At 49.1% G+C, this 24,879-nt stretch overlaps 1 protein-coding gene across 3 annotated transcripts in view; it reads right to left on the bottom strand.

Annotated features, from left to right (window-relative positions):
• The window catches only part of LOC111162543 (calcium voltage-gated channel subunit alpha1 A), a 213,317-nt gene that overhangs the window by 75,415 nt on the left and 113,023 nt on the right, over window positions 1-24,879 (bottom strand). For 2 of the 3 annotated variants that reach the window (XM_022527034.1, XM_022527033.1), the window contains exons 7-18: window positions 21,741-21,844; window positions 20,497-20,612; window positions 19,340-19,396; window positions 18,202-18,291; window positions 10,977-11,186; window positions 7,838-7,950; window positions 6,522-6,634; window positions 6,253-6,384; window positions 5,897-5,969; window positions 3,763-3,880; window positions 3,542-3,609; window positions 248-354 (exon numbers count right to left, since the gene is read on the bottom strand). In XM_022527034.1, coding sequence (XP_022382742.1) covers window positions 248-354; window positions 3,542-3,609; window positions 3,763-3,880; window positions 5,897-5,969; window positions 6,253-6,384; window positions 6,522-6,634; window positions 7,838-7,950; window positions 10,977-11,186; window positions 18,202-18,291; window positions 19,340-19,396; window positions 20,497-20,612; window positions 21,741-21,844 — 1,301 coding nt within the window. Of the gene's footprint in view, window positions 1-247; window positions 355-3,532; window positions 3,610-3,762; window positions 3,881-5,896; window positions 5,970-6,252; window positions 6,385-6,521; window positions 6,635-7,837; window positions 7,951-10,976; window positions 11,187-18,201; window positions 18,292-19,339; window positions 19,397-20,496; window positions 20,613-21,740; window positions 21,845-24,879 lie in introns of all 3 variants that reach the window. The other variant, XM_022527035.1, reaches the window with a different exon arrangement.

Here is a 24,879-nt window from a genome sequence, read left to right as displayed (position 1 = left end):
CTCCAGCTCCAGCAGGCCCTCCACCCCTTAACCTCTTGTTAATGCTGTATCCCCAACAGCTAGAACAGGGCTTGGCACAAAGGAGGTGCTTATTAACTATTCATCAAGTAAAAGGATGTAGGAGAGCAGAAGTCCCTCATTCTAAAGCTCAACCCTGTTGGGGACTGCTCCCTGCCCCCAAAACATTGATGGGGAGGGGGTATGGGCTGAGGAGCCTGGAGAGCATTCTGGACTTGGGGGCACTTACACAGCTATGGACATGTTGGCCGCCGACAGGGGACTCACTTCCGCCACCTCCTTGGCTTTCTGTAGAGCAAGTTTCTGGTTGGCTGCTTCTTCTTCTTCTTGCTCATCCTAAAAGACACACGGAGTCCCCGTTCACAAAACAGGAACTAGGCCTTGGGGCCTCCCCTTGGATCCTACGGCTAATGAGTGGCAACACATGGAATATTTAGAAGCAGGTGTGGCCTGGGTGTTGACCCACCAGAGCTGAGGCCCACAGATAGGAATAGAGCCCAATGTTGGTCAAGGGCACTGCCACCCCCTTGATGTGCAGTCTTGACATCCAGCTCGTTATTAACCCTATTCTGGCATACAGCCAGGAGAAAACAAAAGGAAAAAAGACCTCCTTTCCTTCCGCACAACGGGGATTTCTCTGCGCCCTGTCTCAATGAGCCAGAAATTAAGGCAGAGATTTTCCTCTCGCTTTACCTTCTGGGTTGTGCTCTCTGAACCAAGACTTTTCAAAAACACTGACTAGCCTCCACGTGCAGAAAATCCCCCCCCCCCGGAGTCCCATGGCCCATCCCATGCACTGCCGACAGCCTCCAGAAGGGGAATCAGGAGAGGAGCTTATGTTCTCAGCCGGTTAGGTTCAGAGAGGAGGAGGATGGGGGAAGAGGTTTTAAAAATACATACAGAAAAAGATGTTTTGGGGCTTTAAATCCTTCTTCAGCCTTCATGCAGGGCCTCATTCGTAAAACAGAAAAGCCAACAAAGAAAAAGCAAAGAAAAAGCAACGAGAAAGAAATGGCCAGAGATGAACCCACCCGTAAGAAGAGTCATGCTGACGGCAGGGCACCTCTCCCCCTGTGCGGGGATCTCTGGGGCAAGCAGCAACCTTACCACCTGGGAAGTGGTCAGATCAGGACACTCTGCCAGTGACAACACGGAGGTGGGACCCGGCCGGCTACCCCTTCTCATAAGCCCTCCCTTCCTCCTTGGCACCTTACTCAGCATTTCTCAGAGCCCGGTCCCTGGACCACTCGCCTTAGTGGCACTGCAAATGCAGACTCCCAGGCCCCCGGGAAAGCCTGGACTGGGTCCTGGAGTCTGCATCTTCAAAAAGCGCCCGGGTGAGTATCAAGCATGGGTCAAGTTTAAGCAGCTGTGAATGTGGCAAAGGACGTAGGTTCTAGACCCACCTGACTTCAGACCCCAGCTCCTCCGCTTACTGTTGATGTCAGGCAAGTCGCCTCTCCTCTCCGGGCCTCACCAGCCTCACCTAAAATTTCCACTCTCCCCGACTTTCCCTCCCTCCCTCATCTCCCCAGCACTTCTCCCCATCTGACAAATTTATTTCTTGTCTGTCTCTCCCGCTGGAATATCAGCCCCAGTGAGGGTGGGGATTTCTGCCTCTTCTGTCCACTGCCACGTCTTTGGCTCCTAGAACAGGCCATGCTCACAGTAGGTGCTCGATAAATGCTTTTGGATGAATGACACAGTCTGTAAACTTGCTTCTTGGGGTTTCTGTGAAGATTCAATGAGATGAAACACCCCAGGGGCTTAGCAGGGTACATGCCTCGTATGAAAGACCCCAGAAATGCTTGTGGCATAAAGGAAGGGAACAGTGTGGATCTGGAAGAGAATGTCCGTTCTCCACAGATGGTCTTGCCTCTCTTGCTCCCCTGCTCCCAGCCTCCCGACGCACCCCCTCCCCGGAGACCACCTCTGAGGATAGGCTCCTGGAACCTGGATGAGCACAAGGTCCGATCAGCGCCTGCAGCCAGCCAGCACCACGGTGACCAGGCCCGGGGCCGTGTGCTTGGGGTAGCAGAGACTTCCGTTTCTCCCCCCCATTTGGAGAAACTCTCTCTCCCTCCTGCCAGGGCCAACAGATGGAGGGTTTGGCAGCGTCCACTCAATTCGGTTCAACACCTCGAGGCTCGGGAGATGGGGCCGTGAAGCGGAGGGATGCCCTAGGCCTGGCCCTCCTGGGCGGACAGGAAGGCTCTGCACATGTCCTCTTAAAGGGATGCGGCTGTTTCCCAACACCTTCCTTTCAAATTGCAAAAAAAGGTGCCTGGCTTCCTTTGCGCAATGCACAACCTGTATAACCATTCCCCACGGCCCTGCTCATGGGCTATCCCAGGGCAGTGAGCTATGTGACTGAAAGTTATGTTGCCTCCTCTGTGCCTAGCTGAGCTGGACCTGAGTCCCAGGGAAGTGTGAAGGGGCATCAGCCAGAAAGTTTTGCCCAGGGCAATTCAACATTACTGACAGCAGTAACAACTGGACTTTTCGCATGGATGGTTCTCAGCCCCGTCTCCCAAAATTGTCTCCTGACTTCATTTTCCTCTGCTCTTCTCTCATTTCTGCTCCTTGAGGGCATTGCATCTCTCCTTTCTCAGCTCCTAGTTATGCGGCAAGGTCACTGAACCCCTCTGGACCTCAGCTTTCCCATCTGTGAAATGGGAAGCGGAGTAAATCCCCATCTCTCACTGTGGTTGTTACTTTGTATCTCTTCCTGCTCAGCTGGGGCTCCAGCAAAAGCCAGCAGAGCCTGTAAGTAGAAAACTCGGGTTCTGGAGCTTGCCAGGCCTGGATTCCCAGCCTTCCTTTTACCCGCTCTGTCCAGTGAAAGCTCTAGGGCCAGATCGTGCCTAGTGACTAACACAGGCTTCCTTTATTGAGCACCTACTGTATAGCAAGAACCGGGTTGAGTGCCTGACGTGCATTGTGTGATGCTATAAATAGCACCTGTTATTATCCTACCATCTGGGGCCAGTGACTCTGCCTTTCTGAGCCTCAGTTTCCCCTTCTTCAAAAGGGAGATGGCAGCAATGCCTGGCACTGTGAGCATCAATTAATTCTTTACTCCAGTCACTTGGAGGCAAAGTCTGGCCAGCTCCCAAGCTCCCAGGTTCAGGCATTGAGCCTCAGGACCCTATGCGGGTTCTAGTCCATCTGTCCCATCCTTTCAGCTCTAGGGTGGTGACAGTGCCTGCTAGCCGGGGGGCTACACCATTCCTTGGAGGTCCCTTGATGCCGCCCACTCCCTATAAGGGGCACTCCAGTGGAGTCTGCCATCTGTTTCCTGCGGCAGACCTGCTGCCTTACCGCCTTCCACCTCCTCTGTTGTGGAATCCGCTTGGTGAGGGACAGTCCGTTTCGGGGAGAGGGTGGGCCTCCTCCCTGGCCCAGTGCATCCAGGGCGAAAGCTCTAACCCTGTCCACAGCCCCCACGCCCAGCCCAGTCCTGATCTGCCACGAGCGGGTGGTAACTTTGCCACAGGGAGAAACATTCTCCCACCAACTCCACCTTGGTGAGCTCCTGGGCGTTGGCCAAATTGTCCACCGCGATGGCTAAGAACACATTCAGGAGGGTGTCTGCAGGCGCTGGAGTCAGGGAAAGCACCGCCACTGGGACCCTGGCTACTCGGAACCTCCCGGGTAACTACCCCCCACCCCAGCACCCTCTCCATCCCACCCAACTGCTCCACCAGCCGCCCAGGCCTGCCCCACCTCCCCCACGGAGGATACAGTTCCCGAAAAGCGTCAGCACGATGAAGTAGATGGAGAACACCATGCCGCCCTGCACGCCCCCCTGAGACTTGATACCGTCATACATGACCTCATTCCAGTCTTCGCCCGTCAGGATCTGAAAGGGGATGGAGAAACACACAGCCAGCCCCTCTCAGCCACAGAGCTGTGGAGACGCAGCTGGGGGGCTAGAACCTGCCTACGGTGGCTCTTCCTGGGCCCTCGTCTTGGGTGGGGGGGGGTCTCATCTCGTTTGTGAGTGGGAAGGGCCATCCCTGTCCTGAGGGGCCCTCTGTCCGGATTCTAGGAAAAGGTGACCTTGGGGGAGCCACAAATCTTTCTGCAACTCTGTCTTCCCTGGTGCAATAAGGGGATTTGTTACAGATGGGAGTTGTGCCCCCTAAATGCATTGCTTAAAGCTCTCAACCCTGATGGGACAGTATTTGGGGATGGGGTAGGTGAGGTCACATGCTGGTGGGTCTCTCGGGATGGGATCAGCGCCGTTCTTTCTAAGAATAGACACCAGAGAACACGCTCTGTCTCTCTCTCTGTGCCAGATAAGGAGGTGACCATCCACAAACCAGGAAGAGAGTCCTACCCAGGAACAGACCCTGTGAGTGCCCTGGTCACGCACTTCCAGCCTCCCAAGCTCTGTCACTTAAACCAAATTGTCACTGGTCCTTCTGGACTGCTGGGCCTGTGGGCAGGGCGGGAGCCAGTGACCAGAGGACGCATGAGGTACAGGGATGCAGGAACTAAGATAAGTTACCCAGATGCTTATGGGATGCATTGAGGGGACAGCCATGCTCATTGGAAAAAAGAAAAAATCCAGCTTCCTTCCTTTATAATATTTTCACAAGGATAAAGTAAATGTGAAAGAACTCCAAAAATGTCAATCCGTTAATGCAGGCTTCTCAGCCTCAGTGCTGCTGACATTTGGGGCTGGGTCACTCTCTGTGGTGGGGCTGTCCTGTGTACGGTGGGGAGCTGAGCCACGGCCCTGGCCTCCACCCACCAGAGGCCTGTGGCATCCCTCCCCCAGAGCTGTGACACCCAGTAATGCTTCCAGAACTTCCAAGTGTCCCTGGAGGACAGAATCCCTCTTGGACAAGAAGCCCTGTGCTAAAGATACGTGGGTGGTGATTACAGCTGCTAACAGTCATGCATATGGGGGCTCAGAACTTCATGGACAGTTGCCCTTTCCAACCCTGGTCTAGGGGGTCTCATTTAGAAACTACCCTCCCAGGAGTGGGAGAGAGTGAAGTCATCCTTTCCATATACTCTCTGTCCCCCTCACCCCAAAGAGGCAGAAACTACCAGAAAGGCTCTGGTGGTCCCAGCTAGGATAGTCCCAGATGTCAGGGCATATGTCCACGTCAGTGCAGAAGTTGGTTTGGGGAGACCACTCAAAGGTCTATTTGCCTTAGAATATGGGATCAGGATGTCTTCCAATCTGAGGAGGATGGGCCTATTGCTACACCCTGTCTTTTACTTCCTCTATTCTGATGCTTTGACATGGGGGGACGTGGCTTGCTGACCTTGGAGGGAATTAGGGCTGGCAAATTCCTACTAATAGTAATCAACTTGCTTGTGAGCACACTTTTCAAATGCAAACCAGTCAATCCAGAGCCTGTACTCCCAACCACTTTCTCCAGAGGCTCTTACACTTAGAGCCCAAAATCCCCTGCCCCAGGCACTCAGAGCAGGTACCAGCCAACCCAAGCAAGACAGCCCTGACGCCCAGAGCCCACTGAGATCATTCAAACTAGCCAATTCTGAATCTGCTAGCCTGCCTTGCCGATCCCTCCTGCAGAAACCACAGTCAAAGCCTTGGGTTCGTGTTCCCCCTCCCTTTGCTTCCTGACGACCCTGGGGCTTCCTGGTGTGGCCCTGTGTGGCAAGCATGTACTCCCTCTCTTGGGTTCTGCAAGTATAACAAACTGTCCAGTGGCAGTGGTCCACTGATCTGTTGGCTCACCATACCTGAATTAATGATAAAACCTGTATTTTAAAATAGAGGGGCAAGGCAAAGCAGAGAAAGAGGGATTTAAGGAAGCCCCTTGTATACTGAATGGGAGCGTTAACCTTTTGACACCAAGGGGCATCTCCCCGTGGGGCTGGGTGAAGACCGTACCTGAAACACTGTCATTATTGCTGCTGGAAAAGTGTCGAAGTTGGTAGGAGGAGTCCCCTCATCGAAATTAAACCTGCAGGGAGGACACAGGCATTTCACATTGGCCCCACCCTGGGTGCTCTGAGGGCTTGGCTCAGCATCCTGTCTCCAGGGCAACATCTCCAGCATCTCTGTTCTCCAGAAGGACCCCCTGACTGGTACCCGGGGCCCCTGACTGGTACCCCAGGGTGAGTGCATTGGACATCCAGGCCATGCGGAGGGTGGTCTGAGGGATGGAGGTGAGCCTGAGTCTCCGGATGCTTCGGACCTGGGTCTGGGGGCACAAGCAGAAGTCAGAGAATCTGCTCAGCACTTACTGGCCGCCAAAGAGTTGCATTCCCAAAAGGGCGAAGACAACGATGAACAGGAAAAGGAGGAACAACAGGCTGATGATAGATTTCATGGAGTTGAGAAGAGAGACGACCAGGTTCCTGAGAGATGCCCAGTACCTGCCAACAAAGGCCAGGTGGGGGAGGGGTGGTGAGGACAGGAGAGCTAAGCCCACTTCCCACCGCGCTGGAGGGGGCTCCAGCCCTGATCCCCATCCCTACCCCTGCTGGGATGCCAGGGAGCTTCGAGGACTTACTTTGTGACTTTGAAAATACGCAATAACCTGAGGGCTCGTAACACGCTGATTCCAAAGGATGTGCCGGGTTTTATGACGGCCCAGATGACCTCGAAGATGCTCCCGATGATAACCTAGAACAGAGAACCTGGTCTTGTGTCCAGGGACCTTGAAAACATGCCCTGGCTCTAAAGCTTGCAGGAATCCAACCATGCTAGCCCCTGGATGGAAACAGGGGGAGGGTGTCAGACTCCTCTCATCCCTTTCTTGAAGTTGATTAATAGGTCACGCCGAGCAAAGAGTTCCTGAAATGCACAACTGCAAAGTGAAGATCCGTGTCACTGCCATCTCCATCGAGAAAGAGGACATGTCAACACCCCAGAAGCCTCGAGAGACCCCTAGAGATAACCATCATCCTGAATTTTGTAATAACCATTTCCTAGCATCTTTAAAAAATTGAAGTGAAATTCACATAAGACAAAGCTCACCATTTGAAGCACGCAACTCAGTGGCATTTAGCACATTCACGGAGTTATGTGACCTTCACTCCTCTCCAGTTACCAAAATATTTTCATCGCCTCCAAAAGGGAGTCCAACCCCATGACCACTGCCCCCATCCCTCCACCGCCCCAGTAACCACTAATCTGCTTCCGGTCTCAATGGATTTGCCTGTTCTGGACATTTCATTTAAATGGAATTATGCAGTATGTGACCTTTTGGGTCTGGCTTCTTTCACTTAGCATAATGTTTTCGAGGTCCTTGCCTTTTTAAAGTTTTCAAGCATCATCCCTAGCCAATACACTTTAATTTTATCCATTTGAACTCCCATGGGCAGAAACATGCTGTACGGACTGATTTTTGTCAGGGTCTGCCTCCTTTTGTGCAATACCATGAAGGTGAAATTCACCCAGCTGTTGGGTGTGACTGTTGCTGGTTGTCTCTCATCCCCGTGGAGAATTCCATTATATGGCTATGTCACAACTTATTTATTTATCCGTGCTACTGTAAAGGGATGTTGGGTTATTCGGTTTGGGACTGTTACAAACACAGCCACACAGATCATTCTTGTGAGTTGCTCTTGCGTGAACCCCTAGAATCACCAAGTCTCCCCTACAAAGGAAGGTCTGCACACCTCCCTCCCACTGGCAGTTGGCTAAACGTTTGGGGAGCTCTGCATCTCCACCAATATTTGGGATCACCCTCTCATTCCTTCCGCATTCAGCTGAGTCTCTCGCATCCAGGGATGACCCCTATCATTCCCTTTCTGATGTCCCCAGGCCTCAGCCATGCTAGGTAAGAGCTGGAGAAATGAATTCCTTACCAACCAGAGCACTTACCCCACAGTCAAAGCAGTTGAAGGAAGAGTGGAAGTAAGGCCGCGTCCCAAGCCCGTACATTTTTATAAACATTTCGGACATAAAGAGTCCTAAGAAAATGAATTCTGCATAGTCTAGAAAGGAGTGGGAGGAAACAGAGAGGAGGTTAGGTTTGTGGGGTGGGGGTGGTTCCACGTGGCTCTGACTTTCCTGTTAATAGCTATCCCATCCAGCTCTGGCCTGGGAGGCAGGGACAGAGGACAGTTGTTGGTGGCCTCAGCCAAAGATTATGCAAGGCTTCCTTTCCGTGGTCCTCAGTTTCTCCTCTGTTAAAGGGGAGGAACAACAATTGCCCACCCCCCACCCTCCAACCCACCGTCGCCGGACTAATCTTAAAAAGGAGTGAGGAAAAGTTCTGTGGCTTTCCACCTTGTAGTTTTTGCCCTGGTTCAGTGAGAAGGGCTGGACATGGGACATGGCCAAGGACCTAGGTTTTGTGCTGGCTGGTGGGTTCCTGGGTGCTTACCGTGTTTTTAAAACTAATGAACTAACAAACTAACTGACTAACTAACAAAATAACAATGGTCCCAGGATGCTAGTGTGTCATAATCTAAGAATGATAATCAATCCAATTTTATATTCCTGAGCTTGAAAGGAAAAACAGAAATAGAAATCATAATGGTGTCCTTTTAGTAATCCTTGTGTCGGGGATTTAGCTGGAGATTCAAGGGCAGCCCATCTAAGGTACAGCTTTTCTCCCAACTTGGAAAACCCATCTGAGGTCCCCTGGAAAAATCCTGTCTTACTGATGTCTAAAAGTCTTGAACAAGATAAAGCATTCTTATTCTTTGTTGAGACGGCATAATGGTGTAAATGCCCTGGGGAGAGGTCACATAAGGGTCATTTGTTTGCTCCAGCAAAGACATGGCTAATTGCAGGACCGTTTCCCAGAGAGCTTTCTTGGTAGGGTGGGAAGAGGAGTCATCAGGAAGGGTATGAATACTCCCCCAGTGGATGGGAAGGGGGGATATGGCGGGGTCTGAGGGGAAGAAAACATATAGAAAGGAAGCTGGAAGACCCAAACTTCCAAGAATGTCAATTTTGGTCACATAACGAATTCTGTTTGAAAGTCAAGGGTGTTTATTATATCATTCTTTTAAGAGATGGTTTGAACTGTCAAGGTCCTTCACACTCATTCCTGATTGAAACTTCCCCTTAGTTTTTTGGACTCAAGGGAGCTCCTAGGATCTGAAGGAAATCAGGGTCTCCAGGATCATCAGACCAAAATATCAGTGAGGGAAATCTGTCTACAACATCTGGTGTATTCTAAGAACCACCAGAAACAACTCTGGGAGTACTTAAGAGTTTCCGAGGCGCTTGCTTCCCAGTTATCATGGAAACCTGATATCTGGCAAAGCACAAGACCTGAGAGAATTGTCTATAGCACTGGTGGGTCCGGAAGAACTTTCAGGGCCGTCAACTCCAGTTTCCAGATGAGAAATTCAAGACCCCAAGAAACTACCACACTTCACTGATTCTAAGACAAACACTTTTGTTCAGTTTGACATCTGTGAATTCGGGGTATATCTTAAAATCGACATGTCCCAGTTTAAGATGGTAGCACCGTTTTATTTCTTAGTGGCAAATAAACGAAAAGGGTGCTTTATAAATGAAGATGCTTTCAACTGATGGATGATGGGAGTGACTTGTCCAGGGTCACATGATGAGTTAGGAGCAGTGCAGACACTGAGAATCCAGGTCACCTGGTGACCAGGGAAGGGATCTGTCATCAGACACAACTTGGATTCTAGGTTCAAATCCTGGCTTTGTCACTTACTAGCTGTGTGACCCTGGGCAAGTTACTTAACCTCTCTGTGTCTCAGTTTTCTCAACTGGGGATAATTAGAGGACTGTTACAGACACAGAGTCCCAGGGCAGGAAATCCCAACCCCCTGCTCCTGAACCAGGACAGACAGAGCAAAGTGATTAGTGTGGAGAATATAGGAGATTAAAAATAGACTATAGAGGGGGTTAAGAGAAGAAGTAAAGAGTCCTCATTTGTAAGACTCCAGGGGGACCAAAGCAATTACTAATGTTGGAACTAGGTCAGGGCTCTCAGAAGGAGAGCTGGTCCCTGGGGGGTGTCCTGAGGGGTCAACAAATGTGACTGAGAACGAGAAAGGTTACAAGGAAACAATGACCTGGACCAGGCTTCCAGGCCTCTCTAGCCTGAAGACTAGACTACCTCCAGTGGCTGTCTGGGTTAAAGAAGCCACAGACCTAAGTTCACAAACATGTGGGAGGAGAGTAGCCAGCAGGCAAAAAGGTTTAGGGAAATCTTCTCTTGGGGTTCAGAAGTCAGAGCCAGAGCATGGACTTGCCTTCCTCACTGCCCAGACACTATTCTTATTGATTCCTCAGAACTCTTTGTTTTTTAAATCCTAGTCAGAAGTCTCTCTACCTTCCACTGCTTCTCCTCACCCCCACCTGGCCATCGACTTTGATACTGTCTTATGCTAACTCCCGGAATCTGGGAGTAGGCCCAGTGGGGCAAAGCCTTCCTTTGGGGTCCTTGTACCTACTGAGGGAGAAAGATGCCCTCACACTTGTTGGAGGAGATCTTCTAGAAATGAATTCCAGGCTTAAGGAAGTCAAAAAAGGGCAAGAGAGGAAAGGGGGGAAAAGCAGAAGGTTTGAAAGAAGAGGAGAGAAGCTGAGAGTGTCAGAAATGAGCAGAGAGAATGGGGACAACATAAGGGCCACTCTTTGTCTCTAAAGCATCCCCATCTCTCAACCACAAATTACTTATTTTAACATCCTCAGAAATATGCCTATTAATTAGATGTGTGTTTCTGTCTCTATCTGGCTGTCCTGTGGTCTCAACCCTTTTCTGTCTCTCTTCCAATGCCCCTCTCACCCCTATGGCTCTCTCCTAAAAAAGCACCACTGTAGTATTTGGTGGCCTGAATTCCAGCTTCCAGCCCCCAGGCCCAAAGAAGTTGGGCTCTGATATTGTGGTAGCAGTTACAGACATGTCCAACTGAAAGGACAGATTCAACATGAGCCAAGGAAGGAACACATGCCACCAGAGGAGGACAAGGGGAAAAGGTATAAGGAAGGGATTAGGGAGCGGGTGGGGGCAGGGCCGGGTAGTACTCACAGAGGAAGTCGGAGAGCCACTCGGGCTGGTTGTAGTGAACAATAGCAACACAGAGCGTGTTGAGGGCTACCAGACTGAGCACAGTCCAGTAGAAGGCCTGAGTTTTGACCATGCGGCGGATGTAGAAACGCATCCTCCTCTCCTTTTTGTGAAAAAAAGTCGAGTTCTCCAGCTTGGCACTTTTAATGCTGGCTCGGGCGAAGGGAGACCCTGCCAAGGAAAGGATGGAGAATGTCAGGGTGTTCCTGTGGAGGAAATTAACTGATGTGCGGCCCAGGCACGGAATCTGGCCAGGGGATCCATTAGCCTCCCCGGTGAGCACTCTGGCCCGAGGGAATGATCATGACCCAGGGCTTAGCTTTCCAGAGATGGAGCTAACAAGAAGGCGGAAATACCCAATGAGCGCTCTGGATGTCGGGGGTAGGCAGACGGCTCTTCAATGATGGAGTCAACTTTCTGTGTCTCCTTCTCCTTGTCACATCTGATGATTCTGGGGGTCATACCACGGGGGTGGGGATGAGGAATGAGCTCAGGACCCTCAGCGCAGAGGCAAGCAGCAGAGCTTCATGCTTGGGAGGCCTCCAGGAAGAGGTGTGAATCAGACCCTAGTTTTCATGGACACCACACTTTAGGCATGATCACCGAGGAATGAGCCTCCAAGGGATCTGCCTGCATATACTTTTACTTGTGGAACATCTACTATGTGCCAGACTCTATTCTAGGTGTTCCAGACATACTAATTAACAGACAGAGCCCTGGCTTTCTGGGCCCAATATCCATTAGGGGAGAGAGACAGCAAATACAATAAAAAGTAAATTAGTAGTGTGAGAGAAGTTACAAAATACTTTGGGGAAAAAGAAACAGTAGTGTAACGGGATGGGGAACCCCAGGAAGGGCCATGGGACAATCTGCCATATTAAGTCAAGCGGTCAAGGTGAAGGTGTTGACCTAAATCATCTCAGTATTGTAGGAAGAGTTAACAGGTCTTGAGGCAGAAATATGCCTCCTGGTATATTCGGGGAGTGGCATCTGGAAACCAGTATGGCTGGAGTGGAGTGGTTGAGGGGGAGAGAGGGAGGTGGTGAGGACAGGGAGAGGACAGTGTGGAACAAGCAGTGCATTATGGGCTGTGCAGAGAACTTGGGCTTTTGCTCTGAATGAGATGAGGACCACAGAGGTTTGAGCAGAGGAGGGACGGGACCTGACTCAGGTGCTCACAAGCACCCCTGGGCAGGCATGGGGGGAACAGACTGTGGAAGATCGGGGCAGGAACAGAGAGGAGGCGACAGCCCTGGTCCAGGCCAGCAATGACGCCACTTGGCTCCACGGTGGCAGAGAAAGCAGAAGAGTGGGCAGATTAGGGATGTGTTACTTAACGGAGATGTCAACACCCACTGCGGGATCAAGTGTGGGTGTGAGAGAAAGGGAGGAGCCGAGGTTTTGGGTCTGAGCCCCTGGAGGGACAGAGCTGCCATCCGGTGAGTGTGGACGGGTTTGTGGGGAGGTTCGGAGCTCGGTTTTGGATGAACTGATTTAATCTTCTAAATGATTTCTTCTTGAAAACCTTCAGTTGCACTCATTTGTTTGTTTATTGTGCTTTGGCTCATTCACTCCTTCCTCTGTTCACAAGCTTGTTCACTGACCCATGTATCCATTAGCTGACGCGTCCAGTTACGCGTTCGTCCACGCAGCTTGTGCACCAACCCCCTCCCACCAGGCAGGCACGGGACACAGCAGACATGTCGCAGGATGCCACTTCCTTCCTGGTCACCAAATTCTACTCAGCAGCAGCGGGCCAGGCATGCTGGCTGGACCCCTCTCTCATGTTTATCACCTGCCTGACCTCACAGGCATTGAGAACCCCAGGGTGGCTCTTCAAGGGCCTTCCCACTTGGGACATTTCTGGCCCTGGTCTCTGCAGCTCCCGAAGGTGTGCCCAGACCCGTAGGCATCCACAGGGTGTGGCAGAGAGGAATGAGATTCTTGAAGGTCTCAGGTCAGGTTTAAATGCTCCGTGGGGAGGAGGGAGAGAAAGAGAGCTGGGGTAGAGCTCAGTCACTGGGCAAGAGGGTCCCCATCCCTACTCCTGCTGGAGCCACCCTGAAAAGTTGGTTCTTTCACCAACCACCAAATGACCTTGGGCAAGTCACCTTGCATCTCGGTGCTCCAGTGTCTCAATCTGTAAACTGGGGACAACCACACTTCCTACCTCGTAGAGCTGTGGGGAGGAATGCACCTTAGCATGATGCTGGCACATTATGCTTATTGGCCATGATGATCTTCTTCTATAACCCCAAGAGCTACAGTGAGGATCTGGTTCACGCGCCAACTTATGGAGCAAGTTTTTCCTGATCACTGGCCTGGAGACACATCCCTCAATCCCAGCACTCATGAGGAAGGGAGAGAGAAACAAATGTTAATTGAACACGTACTACATGCTAGGCCTGTACTAGCTGTGCATTGTCATCTGTGTTGTATTTCGCGCTCCACCTTGACCCATCCTTATCTCTGTGGTCTGGGATTATAATTGTGGGCAATCTTTAGATCTTAAAAATACATTTTTAAAAGATTATATATATATATATATATTTATTTTTTATTTTTTTTAATTTTTTTTTTTTTTAGAAATTTTTTTTAAATTTATTTGACAGATCACAAGTAGGCAGAGAGGCAGGCAGAGGGAGAGAGGAGGAGGAGGAGGCAGGCTCCCGGCTGAGCAGAGAGCACGATGCGGGACTCGATCCCAGGACCCTGAGATCATGACCCGAGCCGAAGGCAGAGGCTTTAACTACTGAGCCACCCAGGTGCCCCTATATTTTTTTTTTTAAAGATTCTATTTATTTATTTGACAGAGAGAGAGACAGAGATATCACAAGCAGGCAGAGAGGCAGGCAGAGGGAGAGGAGGGGAAGCAGGCTCTCTGTTGAGCAGAGAGCCCGATGTGGGGCTTGATGCCAGGACCCTGAGACCATGACCTGAGCCGAAGGCAGAGGCCCAACCCACTGAGCCACCCAGGTGTCCCAAAAGATTTTATATATTTGACAGAGAAAGACACAGTGAGAGAGGAAACACAAGCAGGGGGAATGGAAGAGGGAGAAGCAGGCTTCCCGCCAAGCAGGGAGCCTGGTGTGGGGCTCGAACCCAGAACCCTGGGATCATGACCTGAGCCGAAGGCAGATGCTTAATGACAGAGCCACCCAGGTGCCCCTTAAAAATTTAAGGCACCCCTTAAAGATATAAGAGATTTTATGAAACCCAACAGATCCAAGATATTATAATTTCTGCATAGCATTAGTATAAATCTATGTTAAGGAGATAGTTTACACCTTTTTTTTTTTTTTTTTTTTTTTTTTTGGTACCAGGACTTCCAGATCTGATGTATTAGAATGAAGCACATTTTGGTTCTCACCAGCTGTACTTAAGGGATCAAGAGCTAAAGGTGGCCAGTAGCAGTCTAGAATGTTCTCTGGTGAGGACAGCAGTCTGTCACCACCAAGGCTTGATCTGGGGATTTGGGTAATTTACCGGTCCTTAAAATTCTCTGTAAATAGGAAACAGGTCCTGCCTAAGTTGTGGGTTGGACTGTGTGTCTTAGAGAGATGTGCTGAACTCCTAATGCCTGGTACTTGAGAACACGACCTTACTTGGAAGGGGTCTTCGCAGTTGTAATCAAGTTAAGACGAGGTCACACTTGATTTGGGTAGGTCCCAAATCCCACGAACGGTGTCCTTATAAAAAGAAAAGAGCCACACAGGGGCTCAGGAGGGCCACGTAGAAACAGAGGCAGAGACTCGAGTAATGCACATAGAAACCAAGGATCCCCCAGAAGCCATGCGGGGCAGGGAGCAGATTCTCCCCTGAAGCATTTAGGGGCAGCAAGGCCCTGCCAATATCTTGATTTTAGTTTGGACTTCTCACCTCCAGAACTGTGAGAAATCAGATTTCTATTGTTAAGCCCCCAGTCTGTGCTATTGAAATATGGCAGCCCTCATAAATGGATACATGCACCCCATTCTGCATAAAACCCAGTTTAAAAACTCCTCCTTCATGAAGCTTTCTTTGCTTTTCTATCAAATACCTCCCAGCCCACACAGCCAGCCATTAGGTTCCTCATAATTACTCTTTGTTGCTTTTAAGTAATTTAAACTTATCTAATTACTTTTTTCATTTCAAAAGTAATGCCCATCACTAATTTGTATGTTTTAGAAAAATGTCACATAGAAAGTGAAAATCCCTTGCAATCCTCCAATTTCCACATTAAAATTTTTTTTTCGATTTCCACATTTTTAAAAATATTTTATTTATTTATTTGACAGACAGAGATCACAAGTAGTCAGAGAGGCAGGCAGAGAGAGAGGAGCGAGTTCCACATTTTTAGTAGCTCTTATACTTAATATTGTTCTTAAAACGGGATCATAAATTTTATATAATGCTGTGCAATTTGCTTTTATCACTGAGAAATTGCTTTCAAACATTTTTCCATGCCAGTAGAAACCATGTTCTTTTTCCTGGCCGCGTAATAGTCCATCATGTATAAATAATGTAATTTCTTTAGTCATCTCCCCATTTCTGGGCATGTGGGTTGTTTCTGGTTTTCCCTTTTTAAAAAAAATTTTGTTTTATTTCTTTATTTGAGGGGGAGAGAGAGAAAGAGAGCTAGAGAGAGACATGAGAAAGGAGGTGCTACAGAAGGAGAGGGAGAAGAAGATTCCCCACTGGGCAGGGAGCCCAATGTGAGGCTCGATCCCAGGACTCTAAGATCACAACCTGAATGAAGCCAGATACTTAGTAAGACTGAGACACCCAGGTGCCCCATGGTTTTCACTTTTTAAAAAAATATTATATTTTTAAGTAAGCTCTACACCTAATGTGGGACTCAAACTCACGACCTTGAGATCAAGCGCCGCATGCTCCACTGACTGAGCCAGACAGGCACCCCTGGTTTTCACTTTTTTGAACACCAGAAACAACACTGTTGAGAAGAGGCATAGGCCTTTTGCACACATGGAAGAAACGCTTTTGAAGTGGAAATGCTAGATCAAAGAATATAAACATCTATAATTAAATAAGACCAAGCCATTTATCAGAAACACTGCAGATTACGCTCCTGCCAACAGCATATGACAATGCTCATTTCCCCACATCCTTGCCGACACTGAGTAGTACCACTTTTTCCTTTTTTCTAGAATGACTGATGAAAATAATTTCTCCATCAATTAAGAGCAGGTGCCTAATCTTATCCATAGGGGAGATCCTGACTTGAGTGTACCAATTTTTTTTTTCAGCACCTGGCATTTAAAACAAGAGGTCTGAACAAAATGTGTCTGCCTATCAAGATACAACAAAACATTAAAAAAAAAAATGGAAGCAACCTAATTGGCAAAAGGTGTGGGGCAGAGAGAACCCATCAAATAACAGAGCACTGACAGAGTGCTCCTGTTCTTGAACTTGCTGGAAGGAGGGAAACAGATAGAGTCCACAAGTTGAAATAGGACGGGTTCATCATTACAAGGAAAAGAGTGTTTTGGCTAGAAATAAAAAATGCAAATTAAAACAAGCTTTAAGGTATCATTACAGACTTACTTTACTGGGAAAGGAAATTAAACGGAAAATACGCAGTGGCCGGGGTTGGGGGGGTGGAATCCGTGATCGTATGAGTACTTGGCAGGTTTATAAATGGGTTCAGTGCTTTGGAAACTCAGAATGGCTCTGTGAATAATGAGTTGAAAAGCTGTTAATATCTTTGATCCTGTAATTATCCCCAAGGAAACACGCCCAAAGGGTGGGGGGAGTAATTGTATATCAATGTTCGCCGTGGTGCTTCTCGTTGGGGCAAAAATTGGAAACAACTCCCAACACCATATGACGGAACCACAGCCAAGCAAACTATAGTGTAGCACTCTTTTGGAGTATGGGACTGCAGTGGGAATGATGTTGAAACTTAGCATTCAGGTCAAAAACTAGGGTGGAGTGAAAACAGCAGAGTATAGAACAGTTGGTGCCTGTGGACTAGAGCTATATGTGTATGTTAAATTCCCTTCTCCCCTTTCTTCCTTCTGTTTTTTTGGGGGGCGGAGGGGCAGAGGGAAAGAGAGAGAATTTTAAGTAGGCTCCACGCTCAGCACAGAGCTGGCTATGGGGCTCGACCTCAGGACCCTGAGATCATGATCTGGGTTGAAATCAGGAGTTGGACACTTAGCCAGGCACCCCAGAATATTTTATTTTTAAGTCATCTCTGCACCCATCGTGGGGCTCGAACTCACAACCTCGACATCAAGAGATACATACTCTACTGAGTCACCCAGGCTCCCCTCACCTTCCTGTTTCTCTGCCTCTAGTTTTTCCTTGTCTCTCTTTTCTTCCCTCCTCTTCTCTCCCTCCTCCACCTTTCCCTCTCTCCTCCATCCTTCCTTCCTCCAGCCATACAGTTTAAATGACTTCTCCCCTCAGAGTCATGCGTTATTTCCCCTGTCTGGATGTTCTCCCACTTTCATTACCGGAAGGTTTAAAAATCCATTTCAAGAAATAATATATTCTCCTCGTACAAGGTCAAAAGCAACACAGTCTCAATCGGGAGGGGTGAGCAGGGAAAGGGTAAATGTCTCCTCCCCCTCAAACACTGCCTTTGTGTTTGCCCCCACAGCAACAGACGGAGTACAGCCTTTCCCATGGTCCTCTCTGCTTTCACTGCCACGGCGAACTCCTACTCATCCTTCAGTCCTCAGCTTCAGTGTCACCACCTCCGAGAAGACTTCCCTGATCACACCCCACTCTTCCAGAGCAGGCCGGACCCAGGGCCTCTCCTCTGCGGCACCATTACCACGACAGGTTTATTTCAGTAATTATCTGTTCAACATCCATGTGCTACACTGACTGCATGCTCCGCGTGGGTAGGGATTTGGTTCCTGTCTCGTTCACAACGGGCACCTAATAACAGCAGCCCCTCAATGAATACTAATGACACCTAGTACCACGACTGGGAGCTTATTCTCTGACAGACACACTGCTAAATGCTTAATGTGGATTTTTTTAAGTTTTCACAACGGGATTAGGAGATAGGCACTGCTGTTACTCCCATCATTGTGTCATCTGCCCCAGGACACCCAGGTGGAAAGGGATCAGATGAGGGACCCAAATCGAGGGAACGTGGTTCCCAGGCTTCCAGCTCCCATCTTTCCCGCGATCAGTGAGAGCTGAGCGTCAGGCCGGGGCAGGAGGGACTCACCCACAGAGGCGATGTCGGCCAGCTGATCTTCAGCCTCCTCGGGGTTGAGCAGGTCTGTCTTGCTCTTCTTTATGGTGGCTCTCCGCAGAGCTCCAACAATGGAAACATGGCAAGAGAAAGAGACGTTACCCTTTTTGAGAAAAGAAGCATACCTCGGTGTCCTTGGGTTCTTGGGGCCAGGGACTTGCCATGTGTTGTTGGGTTAGCTAATCCTTGTGGCCATCCGGGCTGGTGGGAAGTAAGAGTATGCCCATTTTATAAAAGTGGAGACCAAGGCTCAGGGATGTCACATGACTTTGCCCCAGGGGTAAAGATGAGAACCAAGTCCTGTTCGGTCTAAGTCTGGGCTCTCAGCCACCCTTCCCTTTTGGGGGTGCCTGGGACCAGACATACAAAGACTCCCATGAAAGCAGCACACCTTCAGCACACTTGCTAGGCAGGATGGGACTGTGGACGCCCTTCCTCAGTATTTAAGTTCTATTCCTTCCCCACGAGCTCTCCAGGGGACGGTGAGTTCAGTCACATACACCCCCCATGAGTCCATCTCTTCCCCTCCCCCGCAAATTGTAAAATCTATTTTGTAATCTATGGAGATCAAGCTCCAGCTCCTTTACTTCCTTTTCACTCTTGGTATTGTTTAATCCAAAGTCCTTGCTCTGTCTAGCCAAATTTCTATCATGGGAGACGACTGTCCTGAATAGTAAGCTGGATTCTTGGCTATTGATCTATTTAGCGAACACAGATGGGGCTGACCCTGGGCCAGGCGCTGTTGCAGGCATTCTATTTGCAAGCATTAATGCAATCTCCATAAACAACCTGGTGAGGTAGGTATTATTACTCTTGTGCCCATTTGATGGATGAGGAAGACTGAGGCACCTGGCTCAAGCACAAAGGGCAGGTCAGAAAATGTAAAGCCTACACCAAGGTCCTGAAATGCCCCCAAAGAAGCAGATTTGCACCATGCTTGTGTCTTCCTGGTCCTGACCTGATCTTGTGTTTGTTCTTGGAGTCACCTGGGCCCTGAGCATCTATTCCCTGGAGGCCTCTTAGAACCAAATAGTCTGCTCCCCCAGCACTGGCTGCTGTAGTCTCCCCTGGGATCCACCCCCACCCCCCGAGCCAGGTTCAGAGCAGTTACCATCAAAGGGATGCCTCTGCTCCCCGTCGGTCTCATCCTCCGCGAGGATCACCTCTTCTAAAGAGGAAGAGCACATAGTTAAGCTCCAGCGCCTGCAGGCCTCTCCTGGGCTGGGTTCCCTTGGATCAGGAAGGAGAAGGGTCTGCCCAGCCACCTTCCTTCTCCTCTTGCTGATTGAGGCAACTCAACCAGCTACAAATGTGCTGCCCTGTTCTTCCAGACTCCCAGCTTCACTGCAGCCAACACTGTCTCCCTCAAAATGAAATGCAGCTTCTTTACTGTGACCTTTAAGGCCTTGCCCGATTTGGCCCCTGTCACCTCCTGGTCCTTGCTTCCTCCCATTTTCCTCTATACGTATTCTGCTCCAGCCACACGGGTTTCCTGGCTATCACTCAATGCTGCTCCCACCTCAGGGCCTTTGCACTTGCTATTTCCTCTGCCTGGAACTCCCTTCGTTAGACATCCACAAGGCTTCCTTTGGGTTCTGCTCCAACCTCACCTCCTCAGCTATTTCCACCCCACCTCGTTTGGACCACCCCACCTCCTCCAACTTTTTTCCACTTCCTACGCTGTTTTATTTTTCTTCTCAGCATTGGGGAACACTCAACACCAAGTGCCCTTGTTTATTTTCTGTCTCCTTCAGTAGAACATTTAGGAGCCCCAAGGGTGAGGATTTGGTCTTTTGGTCACTGCCATATCCTCAGTGCCTAGAACGGTGCCTGATACACAAGGGCTGCTCCATAAATGTCTGCTGAATGGCCGAACCAATAAACACGCACCCACTGTGTGTTGGGCCCTGCCCTTGCTCGGTGGCTTAGCTTGGAAGCTCTTACCGCACACTCCCCAGCCCTGCAAGGGAGACGCTATCGTATCTCCATTTAACAACTAAGGAAACTGGAGCACAGGGAAGTGAGCTTCGCGGCTAGGAGGTGGCAGAGCTGGGATGTAAACCAAAAGTCCCTCAGCCGTTACGTGACACCTTATCCTGGTGTCACCCTGAAAGTTTCTCTACCCTGCTCCAGATTGCCTGCTGCTGAGAAGTGGGGCCACCCAACCAGGTCCTCTTTCTCCTGCCATCAAGGCCCTCCCTTCCCCCACCCGTGAGCTGCATGCAGAACTCCGTGTACTCCAAAACTCTCGGAATGAAAGGGCCTCACCCGCTTTTGAGATCCACTCCATGTACCCATTGAGCTCTCGTTCAATCTGCTGCTGCCTCCTGAGCTTCAGAAAAGCCCGCCGGTTCTCCACCCGCTCCCTTTCTTTGGCAAACTCTCTGCAGAAGCAGGAAAGAGCCAGGTGTGGCTGTTGTTGACATTTTAGGGTGTGTGTGTGTGTGTGTGTGTGTGTGCGTTTGGGGGTTCAGAAATCCCTAGAGGGCAGGCAGCGGACTTTAACACAAGAAATCATGTCTCCTGAGATATTAGAATACCACAGGGGTTGGGAGTATTTCTGCCAGCTTCCCACGTTATCCAACAACTGCACTCAGGTAGAGGAAAAAAGTAAAGCCACAGAACCATGCCATGCCAACCACTGCTGGCCGCGTACCCCATTCTGATTCTCTATACTCTTGGGTGGAGAATATTTTCAACTCTCTTTTAAGTGAGGCCAATGAGACATAAGCTGAAGATTTCTGTGGTAGCCTGATATATATCCTTCCCCTTTTTCCCCCTCTTTCTTCTTCATGTTTGGAGTGTGCAGTGGACCCTCTTGTGAGTGTGAGGCAGCCGTCTTAAGACCATGAGGCATCCATGAGACTGAAACCCTCTGTCCAGTTAGGATGTCAGAGTAGAAAGCTAGAATGAACCGGGGTCCTTCACGTCACCATGGAGCCACCATTCCAGCCCCCGGACTTCTTGTGATGAGAAAAAAAAACCTATTTATCATCAAGCCCCCCAATCTCCAAACCCACATTCAGTCTTGGGGATAAGAGATACTATATGTCATGAAAATGCGTGTTTGATTGTATACTGAAATATACAGTATATTTGGAAAATGGGAAGGGGGAACCCAATCTATTGGTTTTTTAAAAAATTTAAGTTATAAAACGTAAAGCTCTATAGAAGTTTCTTGTGTGGTGGTTGTGGTTGGGAAAGACTTCTGAATGAGAGGTCTGCATTGGAAAGAACCTCCCCTTTCTCGGGTGGAGGTTGCTCAATGCCAGGGGTACAATGTTGTGAGCTAATGTTGGAATGGATTCCAGCCCTCATGAGTCCTTTCCCTGGGTGCTTTTAGCAGCGCTCAACCTGTGCACCTGCACCTGACTTGCTAATAACTTCCTGGCTAAACCAAGACAAGGGAAGGTATATTTTCTGCCTGGAGAATGAAAACAAAGGTTTGATGGTCTCTTTATGGTCAGAAGATGGTGAGGGGGTGTGGGATGGGGAGACTAGCAGAGACTTACCCTGACAGCACACCCAGCACAAGGTTCAGCATAAAAAAGGAGCCAATGATGATGAGGGGGATGAAGTACAACCAGTTCCAAGTGTTCCCTGAGGCATCGTTGCTCTGTGGGAAATGAGAACGGAAAGTAGGTGAGAGTTCATGGGACTCAAGTATGACCTGACAGGTGGGAGAAGGGGGAGCTCTGCCCTCAAATGTCCTTGGCCTGTGGAGTCCTGGAGCTCTGGAAGCACAGACAGAGAAATGGAACTGGATCAATTAGTGGGGGAAACCCCAGAGGTACCATTAGACGGACATAGTCCCCTCTTAATCATGTAGGCCTCACAGGACCCAGGAACCAGAATGAAACTCAAGAGAACATCCCAGACCAAACTCTAGGAAAAAAAAAAAAAACAACCCAATCAAAATGTAGAAATGATCCCCTGGTTCCCTCCTTCTCCCTGATATAGTCACACTCTTCCCTTAGAGGAAGTGCATGAAGGCAGGGTCTGAAGGCCAGGTTAAATCACCAAGACAGATGGCAGGGCTGTGAGCCTTTTCCTCAAGGGTCTCCCTCCTCTATGCTCTACAGCCTCAATGTGAACCACAAAAAAATTCCCAGATGTGCCCAGCTCAGTTTTTGAAGAGTCAGGGAAGATGTCTACAAGTCAAACATTCTTCTCTGGATGGCAGAACACTGTGCCAAGAAGGAAGTAAGAGGAGGGGATAAAAATCAAGACTAGAGGGGCGCCTGGGTGGCTCAGTGGGTTAAGCCGCTGCCTTCAGCTCAGGTCATGATCTCAGGGTCCTGGGATCGAGCCCTGCATCGGGCTCTCTGCTCGGCGGGGAGACTGCTTCCTCCTCTCTCTCTGCCTACCTCTCTGCCTGCTTGTGATCTCTCTCTGTCAAATAAATAAATAAATAAAATCTTAAAAAAAAAAAGAAAGAAAATCAAGACTAGAAAGAGAAAGAAAGGGAGAAATATAAAAACAGATGCTCATGGAGTACTTGTGCCAGACACTCTAAGTATATTAGTTATGTTAGCTTAGTTACTCATTTAATCCTCATGATGACCCTATTCTACCATCATGCCCATTTTCTAACTGGGGAAACTGAGGCCTAGAAAGACAAAAGTGCCAGTACAAGGTCCCAGAGCCAATTGGTGGTAGACATGGGACTGGAACCAGGAGGTGGGGACCAAGAGCCCATGGAGGTAACCTCTGTGCTGGGGAAGCCCTGGCATCAGCAGCTGGAGCAGAGGGAGCCTTATGGTGGCTCATCAGGTCTGGGACACCCATGGAACATGGCTTTAAAAGCTCACCTTTAAACACACCCATACGATGCTTCTCCTGCCCCTGCTCCCACCAACCACAAATACTAGGATGAGAAAAACTGATTCTATCAGGTGTTGGGGAGTCTGAAGAAGCTGGAATCTCCCTTACGTTGCCCATGGGAGGGTAGTATGGCATATGAGTGCTCTGCCTGGCGTAACAAAGAACTACAACAAGGGGCCTTAAAACAACAGAAATTTATTGTCTCACAGTTCTTGAAGGCCAGATGTTTGAGACCAGGGTGTCAGCTGGGTTGGTTCCTGTTGGAGGCTCTGAGGCTGAAACCATTGTACGCCTCTCCCCTGGCCTCTGGGGGTTTGCTGATAATCTTTGGTGGTTCCTTGGCTTACAGAAACATCACCCTGATCTTCACCTTCATCTTTGCATGACATTCTCCTTGTGTGCATGTCTGTCTCTCTGTCCAATTCTTTCCCCTTTTTTAAAGATGTCAGCCATATTGGACTAGGGCCCACCCTAATGACCTCATCTTCGACAATGATCCCACGTCCAATGAAGGTCACGCTTTTCTGGTACTGGGTGTTAGGACTTCAGTATATGAATTGGGGGAGGGAGGACACGTTTCAATCCATAACACATGGTACAACCACTTTGGAAAAGGGGTTAGGAATTTCTACCAAAATTAAATCACATACTTGTACTACCACCCAGAAATTCCACTCCTGAGTCCTGGGTCGTTACCCAACAGAAATATGAATGGCATGGTCAAGATTGTTCATAGTGGTGATCTTCATAATAGCCCCAAACTGGAAATGGTCTGAAACTCATTAACAAGAGGATAAATAAATGGAATGTCATGCAATGAATGACTGCCACTTGTCACATGAAACCTTACTGAGTTAGTTAGTGTCAGGCAAAGGAAGCCAGACAGAAAAGAACATGTATGGAAGATTCCATTTCTACAAAATACAAAAGCAGGCAAACTAGTCAACCATGCCTGAGGTCCTGATGGGGCACCCTTTGTGGAGGGGGCCCCAAGGGGCTTTCAGGGCTGAGAAGGTTCTGTTTCCTGATCTGGGTGCTGGTCACACAGGTGTGCCCAGTTTGTGAAAATTCATCAAGCTCCTCACTTAAGATCTGTAGGTTTTCCGTATGCTTATTTTACTTTACTTTTTAACCATATTTTTTGGGTAAACTTTACCTTAAAAAGGAAGAAAATTTTGACCCATGGTACAACGTGGAAGAATCTTGAGGACACTATGTTGAGTGAAATAAGCCAGTCATAAAAAGGCAGAGGCTGGGGGTGCCTGGGTGGCTCAGTCAGTTAAGTGTCTGCCTTCAGCTCAGGTCATGATCCCAGTGTCCTGGGATTGAGCCCTGCATCGGGCTCCCTGCTCAGTGAGGAGTCTGCTCCTCCTTCTCCCTCTGCCCTCCGCCCTCCTTCTGCTCTCTCATGCACTCTCCCTTTCAAATAAATAAGTAAATTCTTAAAAAAAAAAAAAAAGAAATGCTTTATGATTCTACTTCTATGCAATCCCTACAGAAGTCACAGTCACAGAGATAGGAAGTAGATGGCGGGCACCAGGGGCTGCAGGAGGGAGCAGGGAGTCAGTGTTCAGTGGGGACACAGTCTATTTGCAAGATATAATGAGTTCTGGAGATGGGTGGTGGGGATAGCTGCTCAACAATGAGAATGTACTTACTGCCACAGAACTTAAAAATCATTAAGATGGTAAAGTTTATGTCGTGTGTGTTTTACCACAATTAAAAAATGGAAAACAAAGCGAACCAACAAACAAAGCCAACTTTCATCATGGACACACACAAGTTCTGGGCACAATTAATATGTCAGAGCTCTTGTACATGTCCTTC

Source organism: Enhydra lutris, unplaced genomic scaffold (genome assembly GCF_002288905.1).
Source record: "Enhydra lutris kenyoni isolate GAN:26980312 unplaced genomic scaffold, ASM228890v2 scaffoldscaffold92, whole genome shotgun sequence".
Classification (NCBI taxonomy): Eukaryota; Metazoa; Chordata; class Mammalia; order Carnivora; family Mustelidae; genus Enhydra; species Enhydra lutris.
This window is presented reverse-complemented; position numbering and strand designations above follow the sequence as displayed.